At 40.7% G+C, this 12,808-nt stretch overlaps 1 protein-coding gene across 1 annotated transcript in view; it reads left to right on the plus strand.

Annotated features, from left to right (window-relative positions):
* The first annotated feature begins 4,327 nt into the window (after positions 1-4,327).
* LOC127329720 (aspartyl protease family protein At5g10770) overlaps positions 4,328-12,808 on the plus strand; it is a 50,754-nt gene continuing 42,273 nt past the window's right edge. The window contains exon 1 of the mRNA XM_071825815.1: positions 4,328-4,607. Within this exon, the coding sequence (XP_071681916.1) occupies positions 4,328-4,607 (280 nt within the window). The remainder of the gene's footprint in view (positions 4,608-12,808) is intronic.

Consider the following 12,808-nt stretch of genomic DNA (forward strand, 5'->3'; position numbering starts at 1 on the left):
GACCATGATTCAAATGGGCAAAACAATTTTAAAAAATCAAAAAAATGAAAAACCAAAGTCTTCTTATGTCATATAGTAAGCATTGAAGTTGATAAACAAGGTCTAGACATATTCAAACCAGAAAAATCATGTATCTACCCCCTAACCCGAAACTCTGTCTTATGAAGTCAAGAATGAAGAGAAGTGGTTTTGGGTTTCAAACATGGAAATTTCAAAAACCTCCCAAAAGCTTCATTTTGGAGTGACTAAGAAGGATCCATAGGAAACTCTGTACTAATACTGTATAATAATCACCCGAGTTATTAGAGCAACAAGTCTGTCACTTACATGTGGTTCCCATGCGTGAGGTCCCACACTTCAGTGAGCACAAGTCACGTACGCTAGGTAGGCAAACTCTCAGCCATCTTCTTTGTCAAGAGAGAGGCATCAAGACTCTCTCTCTCCCTCTCTCCAATTATCCACCTCCGTTGGCTGCCGGTTTTGGCAGGGCGTTTCTAGCTCAGCTCGGAGGCCATGGTGTGCAGGCTCTGTAGCCATGGCGATTTGGTCGCGCCAAGTGGTTTGTCCCCAGCTGCGACAAGGATCAATCCGGACGGTGGCTATTAAGGACCCGTTCGCATTTCTTGCTTTCAGCCTGGGGTCTACCATGTAAATCTTAGGGATTTAGATGTAATTTCCTGTTTATTTTGTGTCCTGTTGTGAACTGTGCGCTGATGCGTATTGGAAATCTGGGTCCTTCAGGATCGTTCGGTTGTCCCTCTCACAAAAAAAACATCTCTCTCATTCTCGGCCTCGCTCGCTCGCTCGCACCTCCTGCGCACTGACAAATCCTGCACAACAGTCAACATCACCCGAAAAAGGGGAGACACCATAAATAAGAGAGGCCCCGTGACTGCTCTCCCTTCGTCTCCTCCTGTGTGATCCCTCTTCCTCCGTTAGGGATTATAATACCAGCAGGCATCCCTAGATCACCAATTTAATTACGACATAATTTGAATTTGATGGCACAAAAACTATATCCTTACATACTAGACCATTTTAACTTTTTAATCATATCTTTTCTGTAATATATATCGTGTATTATGTTGGTCAATTTTACACAATAGGTATACTTGCCTGCCTTGTAATATCCCTAATGGATCTATAGTACATCACAAATTTATGACTTCATGCTTTGCTTTGCCATTTTATGATTTTTTTCGAACGACCTTTGGCTTGATTTCAAATTTAGGTCAGACTATCGGTGTTTGCTATGTGTTCTACTTGGATGCAGCACATGCACATGTTTGGCCATTAATTGTTTTAGGCTTCCACACATCTTTGGGGCATGTCCATGTATTTACCTTTTTTGAATTGTAATTCATGCACCCTTCCTCCTAATTAAATTTTAAATAAAACTGATTTAGCCCAAAAATAATTCAGTTTATGGTTGCACACAAAGATAACTCATGGATCATTGGAAATTACCATCGTAGCTACCATGTTTCATATGCAGACATGTGAAAATTGGATTGGTGGTAGTGTGCACACTTCACGGCGGCCACTTGATTGAAAACACCCATTTAATTTAATTTTGCTCCTTTGAGCAATAATCAAGAGAACAAAAAAATCTGATTTAGCCCAAAAATAATTCAGTTTATGGTTGCACACAAAGATAATTCATGGATCGTTGGAAATTGCATCGTAGCTACCATGTCTCATATGCAGACCTGTGAAAATTGGATTGGTGGTAGTGTGCACACTTCATAGTGGCCACTTGATTGAAAACACCAATTTAATTTAATTTTGCTCCTTTGAGCAATAACCAAAAGAAAAAAACATATTTATCAGTGGTAAACCCCAAAAAAACTAGTTTGCAAACTTGATGGCAATCAAAATTTGTGTATATGTGCGAAAAACAGGGTCACGATTCAAAAGTTCACCTTGGTTGTTCTTGCGGTAACCAGGTGCATATATGCACGTGGGAAATTGAAGAAGCAAGGCAAATTCTCCAACATATGATCGAATGGTGAGAGAAATCCCATTAAAGGTTCTTCTAACAAAGGTCATGGTTGATATTATTTTATCTATATATCTAGTATATATATTGCAAATATCACAAATGTGAAATGAAAAGATGTGCATCTCTATAAACCCTAAACCCTATATAAACCCATAACCCTAACCCCTAAACCCCCTACACCATAAACCTATATATATCACTACAAAAAATGAGTCATGATTCAAAGGTCGTTTGTCATTGTTTTCTTGCAGCAATACATTGCTCCCAAACTTTTGGGAAGCGAGGCGAACGTACTCAAACACATGGTGCCAATAACTGTGCAGGGTTCTTAAAAGAATAGAAGTACGTGTATATATACCATGTTTATTTGGTATTGTTCATAGAGGTAGTATGTAAACCACAAATGATATATGACTCTCCATGCTTTGAGTATGTGCCACCACACCGTAAATGAAGATGCACATTTTTTGAACTAAAATAATAGGGCCATGGCAAACCAAGTTTGTTAAAGATATTGCATAAATCTTAATAATATAATTACTATGGGTACAAATGACATGGAAACTAACTCATACATAAATATATGGTACGAAAGTTTTTGAATTGTTCTTCTCTGAAAACTTAGTATGTCTATTTTGCCATTTTCCATAGGAATACATGACATGTGTTAGCTACAATTGCAAAAGTTCTTCATTTCTTTGATATTTTTACCTCATTTGATTAGTTGCAAATTTGGCTCAAACTTAAAGTCTCTCACATTTGTACTAGATGGATGCATAACACATGTTTGGTCATGGTGGTATGGGTATACCACACTTGAGGGTACCTCCAAACTATTGTATCCAAGATTTAATTATACAAAACGGCAACCCTATCTACCAGGGACTGGGATTCAGTAAGTGGCCTGCAGCCAGTCACGCCGTAACTGGATCTCCTATCCACCCACCACTCTCCATCCAACGGCTCAAATCAAGTGATTCCAAAAAATTTCCAAATTTATCTTTTTTGCTACGCTCAAAATACAAAGTATTTTTGATTGAAACTTTTTCGTACTTACAACAAGATTCATTGGCAATATGTACATTTTTTATTGACCCTCTACCAGAGTCCCATATCCGATGCTCTATTCCCAGATCCCCTTTCCGAGCATACATGAGTGAGTGGCCAGTGGAAGGAGAAGGCACAATGGAGGGGTGGATTCAAGTTTATCACGAAAGGGCCTTAATCAGGAAGATCTTCAGCTGCAGTGTATGCTCTCAACTCTTACAACGACCTATATACGAGGTTACAAATTTCTTCAGTATTTTTTTCTAGGGCGTGACTATTTCTCAGTCGACTGAGAACTAACTTCGTTCTCAGTCAGATGATGTCATTAAATCTCAGTTGCAGCTCATGTTGCAACTCGTGACTAGCACAAATCATGATACAAATCAAATGGTGCAGGACTTAACTCAGCATGAAGTTAGTTCTCATCTAGCTGAGAACTAGCAAATCCCTTTGTTATATCCGTGTCGCACAATGTGCATGCAAACTATATTATTTTCCGGACAACTCCCGTTTCCTTGTACAAGTAGTGCGTCGTCAAGAACATGGAATCCGGACTCGGCCACCTTGCGTGCGCAGGCTGCATCGCAAAACTCTGCAGTGGACGATGCATGGGATGCGAGTACAGAGGGGGATGAGGTTTATGTGCCACAACAATGGTTGTGGCGCCATGAGAAGCTGCTTCCTCGAGCTCATCGAACACGTAGCGGCATGCCCGCATGGGCCGAACGGACCATAGGTTTTTGCTGGGCGTGGCAGAGAAGAATTCTTATTATTGCATCCAATATTATGTTTGATATGCATTTTTCTTCTGCTGTTGATATTGTACTAGTACTAGTATGTCTAGTACAGTGTGCGTTCTAGCACCGCGTCTAGCGTCGCTGGAGGGAGATTGGAGGTTTTTCTCTGGCGGATCTTGATGGATTTGGTCGGTGTTCCTTGTGATCTACATTTATCTTCATCTGTGGTGGTTGTAGCTCTCGTGCTCAGGCTCTTTGGGGCCTAATTAACCAAATCTTCTAGTAGTACAACAAGCATTACAATGATAAGCTTTGCCCGGCTCAAGTGAGGGAGGGCCGAGGACGGGTGTGCCCCGTTGGCTCGCCATAGCTGTCCCTATGTGGTCCAAGGAGCTGGTTGCAATTTATTGCTTTTCATTTTTCTTGTACTTCTATGGAGTATTATGAATACTCCATCGGAGGACTTTCCAAAAACAAAGTACCACTCGCCATACTGCTGCACGGACGCATCCACCTGAGCGTCCACTTGCACGTCCTTGCCATGGCCGAGCTCCACCTGCGCGCCCTCACCATGGCCGAGCTCCACCTGCGTGTCCTCGTCATGGCGGAGCTCCACCTGCTCTGCCCAGACGACGACCACCGCCTCCTCGCCTTCACACACGAGGCCCTTAGCCGCTTCTTCTTCTTCGCGCTTGACGGCGGGCGTGAGCACTTGGTCCTCCCTGACCGCCGCGGGCACCATCTCGTCGACAGCGGCAACCGCCATGTCCATCGTGGGCGGCACCACAACCTCTACCGCGACATGGCCGTCATCACCCAAGGTTTGGATCCAGGACTCCATGTCTGGATCGAGATCTTTTACCCATGCCCATGAAGCAACTTGATCTTGGAACCCCAAATCGTCATCTCTCTCCCTCCATTCGTTTTGAGTGTTTCTCCGGTGATGGTCCGATGGAACTCTAGTTTGATGCTCCTTTTTATCTCCAGAGTCTAACAGTATTTGGGAAGAATACGAGGATAGAAATTAATCCGGCAAGTTTGTCTTTGCGACGAGGGAAGGAGACGATGGGGTAGAGAAGACTAGCCATAGTGCTATGGTAGTTACTCATGCACGGGAATAAAGGAGAGCTAATACTCGGGACTTGTATTTCTGAAAGGGATAGTACTTTCGTTCATACATAGACAATATCACAATACACATCCTTGTATTGGAGAAAATGGCATATGTGTGGAGGTATTAGAAAGTTAGAGTGGCATGCATATTGCCAAGCCCAGATTTTGTAATGGCATATATGCAACAGGTGGAATTGAGAGTGGCATGAAACCATCTAGTGAACCGCACATGTTTGGCACATAAGTATTTTTATTGTACGCATGACAACATCTTAATTACCTCATTAAGCCATAGTAGTATTATTATTAATATTAATAATACTCGCGCATTTCAGAAGTTGAGTGCTAAACTTCGCCCAGCTTAGAATAAGTATTTCTTTGGTACTATTTAGAAATATCAACATATCTAGTTAGAATAGACATTTGCAATTTTGTTTCTTTTATTTCAAAATTGTAGTGTAGATAGTCGATATACATGTATCTCTCCATGAACAAGTACATGATTTCCCTTCTAAGAATAGTGTATACAATCATATCTCCCTTTCTCTCACTCTTTCTAAAAGATTTCTCTAGTTGGTGTCAATCTAAAGAATCATTTTTCAGGTAGGAGGAATTTAAATGCTTGAAAATGGTTCATGCCAGCGTCTTAGCTCCTAAAAAAATTATACACCAATTGATTTGATGAATTGATGATTTACTCTAGTCTAGTAATCAACTCGATAGGCATAGTGCTGATATGAATGGTAGCAGTAGTCTGCTTCTAGACCATGAAGCTAGTGAGTATTCATATCTACTGCATGGAGCCCCCAACTTTTGACTTTCCATGTCGGAAAAGGCATGTTTAATAATCTGGAGCAGTGAGGTATCCCGAAGTATCTAGAGGGTTCCAGTGTTTCAGGCTTTCAGCATCGCCAGTCCAAGGGAAGGATGGGTGACGAATCCGTGCATTCACAGCCGTTAGATCTGAAGAGTCCTTGTTTGATGAGTGGTAGATAGAACCTCTAAGCTGCAAATCAACGGCTTCAATTACTTCAAATGAGCATTGGCGGGAAGGCTGACAGAGTGAAAAAATTCAAATTCAAAAACTCATGTATAGAATAGAAAAAAAATAAAAAACATATAAATAGACAGAGGTATAGATAGAGGTATAGATAGAGGTATAGATATAGATATAGATAGATATTATAGATAAATAGATTAGCCCAAAAAAGAAGAGGACGGGGAAATTTTCACCAGCAGACACCTCTCTCGCGCGCCTAAACTTTCAAACGCGCGTCCAATATTTCGAACGCTCGCCTTTAACCCAGCACCCAGCCCACCTTGTTCTTCTCTAGACACCTCCTTCGGCGCCCTGTTCTTCTCTAGACACACCCTCGGTGAACCAGGCCGTGCACCAAAACTTCCCCACACTATCTATCAGCCGCGTCAGCCAGCCACTATTGGTGGCGCCGTTCTTCTCCAGCCGGACCGGCAGGCGCGGTCAGCTGGTAGATCCTCATGGTATGCATGCTATCTTCAGGCCTGGGCAAGTAGGACTCACTATAGCTCAATCGAAGTCAGTCGCCCTCGCCTAGCCCTTATAAGTTCGTTAGTTCGCTCGAATCGATCAGTTGATATTGTTTTCCTCTCGATATGTTTGTTTGACATTGTTTTCCGCTTTACCTATTTGCTCGAATTCGTTCGTACTGTACAATGTACTGCTCACCATTGCCCAATGTCTGTAGTCGTCGTTGGTGCCAGTGGTCTATGGACCTGTTTGTAATCTTATTACTTCTGGGTTCTTTGTACAACTAATACATCGGTGGAATTATGGCCAAAAAGAAGAAAGAATTTTTTGGTATTATATTGCTTTTGATTGATCTGTTCGCCCCCAAGCATTTACAGAAGCCGCAAGAGATTCAAGGATGAAATGGCTCTCCTTGTTCATAAGGCAAAGAGGAAATCATATCATGGCTTATCATCATGGGTAGAACTTTTTTGACTAGATTTTGCTGTTTGGGATCTATGATCCTTTTAGTTGCTGCTCTCCAGTAACCTTTTCCCTCTTTTTTATTACATTGAAAAAAATACACAGCGAGGAAACCACTGTTCAGCCTAAAAAAAATAGACCTCAGTTGGTTTGCTAAAATCGGCTCAAATAACATGGCATTTATTTATATAGTTTTATATTTGACATGTTTGCTCAGATATGTTGGTTTACATTCGTACGCAACCTGTTGGGGCAAGTATGGATGCAACTTCAGTGACTTTCAGGTCAAAATTCCAGCGGTTGAGTGATTTTTGGTTGGATCCATTCCAGTGCGTCCGATCGGCTTTTGACGGCTGTTATTGAAACAAAGTCACGACTGGACTTTTGACCTGAACGTCAGTGAAGTTGCATCGCAGCTCCAGTGACATTCAGGTCAAAAGTCCAGCGTTGACTTTGGTTGAATATTAGCCATCCAAAGCCAATCGAACGCACATGAATGGATCCAACCAAAAATCACTCAACACTTAGTCGTTTCCAGACTAAAACAATGTTTATTCACAAACTATTTTTTCGAATCCGACCAATCTTTCCCAGAATGCAGAAGAAATATATAAGATTTACTGGAATTTTGTTCTTTTTTCTAGACAGTTTGAATTTTAAGTTTAAAGTTGGTTGTAAAATTTAAAATGAGGTTTATTGATAAACAATATGGCTGAATCCGACGAAACTCCCCCAGAATGCATAACCCAACATATAAAATTTACTGGATTTTTGTTTCAAAAACTTCTAGGCATTACAAATTTTAAGTTTAAAATTTTCTCGTGAAACTTAAAATGGGTAAATTTTGGATCCATTCTCGTGCGTTCGATCGGCTTTTGATGGCTATTATTGAAACAAAGTCACCGCTTGACTTTTGACCTAAACGTCAGTGAAACTGCGTCCAAGTAGGACTCATTATCGCTCAATCGAAGTCAGTCGCCTAGCCCTTATAATTTCGTTAGTTCACTCAAATCGATCAGTTGATATTGTTTCCTCTCGATGTGTTTGCTTGACATTGTTTTCCGATTCACGTATTTTTTCGAATTCGCTGGTACTGTACACTGTACTGCTTCCCATTGCCAATGTATGTAGTCGTCGCTTGGTGCTTGTGGTCTACAGGGCCGTACCGCAGGCATGTGCAGCCTGTTCGACCGCACAGGGCCTCCCGATTTAGAGGGCCTCCAAATTAATATGTTAAACTAGTACTCTAATGACCGATTTTGTTTAATTGGACCTCAATAAATTCGATGAGAGATGCTACGGAGTACTATACTCCATTAAGGCAGTACTAGTGCTTAGGAAATTTGCAATCACATTAACTCCAAAGGCCCCCAAGCCACCCATGCCTCTTTACCCGTATCTTTTCTTTCTCTTCCATCGCGAGTGCAGCTAATTCAGTTAGTCTTCCAATGAATATTAAGATTTTGTCTCAAGGATTTTTATGAAGAACTAATTGAAGATTCATTTTAGAAAGATGGCACGTTTCGACTAAAAATTGGCACTTTTGAATTCTTAGATTGCTTTTTTCACATGATGCACTTCTTTTAATTTATTTTACCACATACTACCTCCATTCCTATAAATAAGACGCACACACATTTCAATGTGAACCTTGACCAAATAAATAGGACAACAATATCACGATCATATAATACATAAGCAACATTGTTAGAATCGTGTTGGAAAATACTTTCTAATGATACCAGTTTTATATCAAATATTTTTCATATACTTCATCCTGAAAAATATGTTTCAACTTCATCAAAACTTGCATGTATCTACAAACTAAACTCATCTAAATACATGTATGTCTAGATAAAATTAAAACTTCCTTTTTAAATAGAGAGATATAGATTAATATTTTGTCAAAGATAAAATACGAAAAACAAGGGCGCATTGTTTATTGAAATGGAGAGAGTAGTATATATAAAATCATCTTAGTTGCCAATGATCATGTTGAGGGCCTCTATTTCTTGTTTTGCTCAGGGCCTCCGTATTCTCAGGTACGGCCTTGGTGGTCTATGGACCTGTTTGTAATCTTATTACTTTTGGGTTCTTTGCACTTCTAATAGATCGGCGGAATTACGGCAAAAAAGTAGAAAGAATGTGTTGGTATTGTATTGCTTTCGATAGATCTGTTCGCCCCCAAGCATTTACAGATGCCACAAGAGATTCAAGGATGAAATTGCTCTCCTTGTTCATAGGGCAAAGAGGAAATCATATCATGGGTAGAACATTTTATATATTTTTTGTTGTTTGGGATCTATGATCCTTTTAGTTGCTGCTCTCCAGCAACTTTTGTACATATTTTCCCTCTTTTTATAAATAAAAAGAAAAAAATACAAAATGGGGAAACCCACTGGTTAGCCTAAAAAAAGATATGTTCGCTCAAGTAGGTAGCCGTAGTTTTGCTCTTAGTTCGTTTGCTGAAATCGGCTCAAATAATGTAGCATTTATAGTTTTATATTCGACCTGTTTGCTCAGGTATGTTGGCTTACATTCATACGTGAAATGTTTGTTGAAATAGCTTATCGCTTCTCTGACCATCTATCTCCTCAACAGATGGACAGAACTTGGATATTATTTCACTCATTAAACACACCAACATATTGGAGTGGTATTGAAGACTTCATGAAGCACGTTAGTGATTTTACTGACGGTGACATGACAAAGGAAGTGATTTGTCTGTGCCGCGTATGTTTGAATATTGGGTCCAAGCCTCAACATGTAGTCTCAGATCATTTATTCGTTCATGGGATGGACCAGACATATATCACGTGGATTAACCATGGTGAAAACTATGATCAGCTTGACATTATTGATCCTCTTTATTCTGATGGTTATCAGCCTGAAGATCTCGTCCAGGATGAGGCTACTGCTAATTTGTTACGGGATCTGTATCCATATGCAAGCCAATAGCCCCATGGTTATCACAAAAAGCCTCTTTTCCATGACCTGATAGAAGATGCTAAGCGCTTAGTGGCCCCTGATTCTGTTGTGTCAAGATTCGAATTAATTGTGAAATTACTTCATGACAAGTCATACCTGGGGATTACCAATAAAGCCTTCAATGTAGTTGCGAAGACATACAGCGATGCACTCCCTGGGGCTGGACTGCCAAAATCCTTTTATGAGGTGAAGCTGTACATCAAGGTAGTGAGACTTGGATATGAGAAGATTCATTTTTACAAAAATAACTGTGCACTGTTTTGGATGGAGTATAAAGACCTCGATGAATGTCCAGTATGTAAGGAATCAAGATGGAAACATGATGGAGCTGGTGGTAAGAAAAAGATTCCTTGGAAGGTTCTGAGATACTTTCCACTTGTACAAAGATTGCAGAGGTTGTTTGCTTCAGAACAAAAATCTCGGGAATCAAGATGGCACAAAGAGATTCTCATGCCCGACCCTGATTTACTGAGGCATCCTGCTGATGGCGATGAATGGAAGCAATTCGACCTGGATCATCCAGATTTTGCTACAGATCCATGGAACCTGAGACTTGGCCTTGCTACAGATGGATTCAACCCATTTGGCAACATGAGCAACTCGTATAGCATGTGTCCAGTACTAGTTACACCTTACAACCAGGCTCCCTGGACATGCACCGATGAGTCGAACTGTATTCTTACTCATCCCAGGTCCCAAATCTCCTGGGAAGGATTTTGATGTGTTCATGCAGCCTCTTATTAGAGACTTGCAAACATTATGGAAGGGTGTCCCTACACGGGATGTGTGTCAACCTAAAGAACAAAGTTTTCTATTACGTGATGCTGTACTGTATTGCACCCATGATTATCCAGCTTTGGGCACTATGTCAGGCAGAGTAACATCAGGTTATAATGCATGTGTTCACTGTGATACAGATCAGCTAGCAGTGAGGATAATAAACAAGATATGTTATATGGGCCATCGCCGTTTCCTTCCATTAGATCACAGTTTCCCAAAAAATAAAAACAATTTGCAATTTATCTGGGATAAGACTGATATTAAGACTAAACCGCAGCACTTTAAGAGTCACGAGTTGGAGGCGCACCTAGAAGCGGACAGAAATGTTAAACCAGGAAAACCACCAGCTACCACAGCAGGTACAGCAGAGAAGAATACAGAAGATGCAGCAACAGTAGTAGCAGGTAGCAAAAGGAAGAAGAGAGGAGATGAACCGAGTCTAGCAGCTACCAAAAGGAAGAAGGGAGGCGAAATAGCAGCATGTACCAAGAGGAAGGAAATGGAAAATGATAGAGCGAGAATATTTTATAAGCGCAGGGCCACTCTTTGGGACTTGCCGTATTGGGCTGGTAAGAAGCTTCGGCATAATATTGATATCATGCACATGGAGAAAAATATATGTGATAGCATTGTCGGCACATTACTCAACATTCCATCCAAGACAAAAGATAGCTCAAATGCTAGGATTGATTGTGCAACATTGAATGTTAATAGGCACTTGCAACTAGATCGTAATGACAAAGTGAACAAAGGCAAGGAAAAACATTATAAATTTCGAGGCGCGGAATTCACATTGCCGATGCCTAAAAGGAGATTATTTTGTGAGTACCTCCGAGGTGTGATGTTCCCGTTCGGATTTGCTTCCAACATTGCAAATTGTCTCAATGCTGAAGGAAACAAGCTCCAAGGGTTGAAAATTCACGATTGTCACATCCTGCTGCAAAGGCTTTTAGCTATTGGCATTAAAGATTTAGTGAAGCCAAATATGTACAACGTGATTGCAGAGTTGGGAAGGTTCTTTAGGGAAATATGTAGTAAAACTCTAAGCAGAGCTGTTGTAAAACGTCTTAAGGTGGACATAGCAGTAATCCTGTGCAAGCTGGAGCTGATATATCCTCCAGCCTTCTTTGATGTGATGGTGCATTTGGCTGTTCATCTACCTGATGAGGCACTTTTAAGAGGTCCGGTACAGTATGGATGGATGTACCCTATAGAACATCGACTGTGCACTTTCAAGAATACAGTTAGGAACAAAGCTAGACCAGAAGCTTGCATTGCAGTGGCGTATATTGCTGCTGAAGCATATACATTTGCCTCAAGATATATTCCTGATATTGAGACCAGATTCAACCGGGGTCACAGAATTTTGAAAGTTGGAGGATCTATTTTTAATCATGGTGTTGAGCTAATAGGAAAGAGGACCGAAAAAACATTAGAGCAGTCTGGATTTAAACAGTGTTCTTGGTATGTGCTGAATAATGCTACAGAGGCTGATGAATATGTTAAGTGAGTACTATGCACATGAAATCCTCAGTTCCTCGCATATACTATGAACTTGTATCAAAATTAAATATATTTAGCTAACTTGGCTATGTTTTGGAGGTTGTACACGGAAACGAATGGAAAGCCATCGGCATGTGGGAGTGGGTTTCAGAACTGGTTTGAGAAACATGTAAGATGTTCAATTGCACTCTGACTTGTCTATGGGTTTTCACATGAGATGACCTCTTGTCTATTTTGTAATCGTAGATCTCGAAACTCCATGAGGAGAATCCAGGCGCTGTTAATGCTGATCTCCTTGTCCTATCACGTGGTCCAGATAAGAGGGTGTTGGTAGCTACAGCTTGCGATACCAATGGTGTCCATTACAGCTCCTATGAGCGTGAACAACATCTGAAGACACGAAATAGTGGCATCACAACCAGTGGAGATCACTTGACAACCAGAAAGAAGAGATCAGAGTCATTTCACCATTATGGTCACATAGAAGAGGTTATTTAGTTGTTCTATAGTGATAAGGTTACTGTCCGATATGTGGTTCTATTTAAGTGTTATTGGTACAACCAAGATCCAAACAAGGGCAAAGGTGCCAGAAATAATGGGTATTTCATATCAGTCAATACTACTGCTCAGTGGTACAAGGATGATCCTTATATTTTGGTACCTCAAGCG

This window comes from Lolium perenne, chromosome 2, assembly GCF_019359855.2.
Source record: "Lolium perenne isolate Kyuss_39 chromosome 2, Kyuss_2.0, whole genome shotgun sequence".
NCBI classification, from domain to species: Eukaryota; Viridiplantae; Streptophyta; class Magnoliopsida; order Poales; family Poaceae; genus Lolium; species Lolium perenne.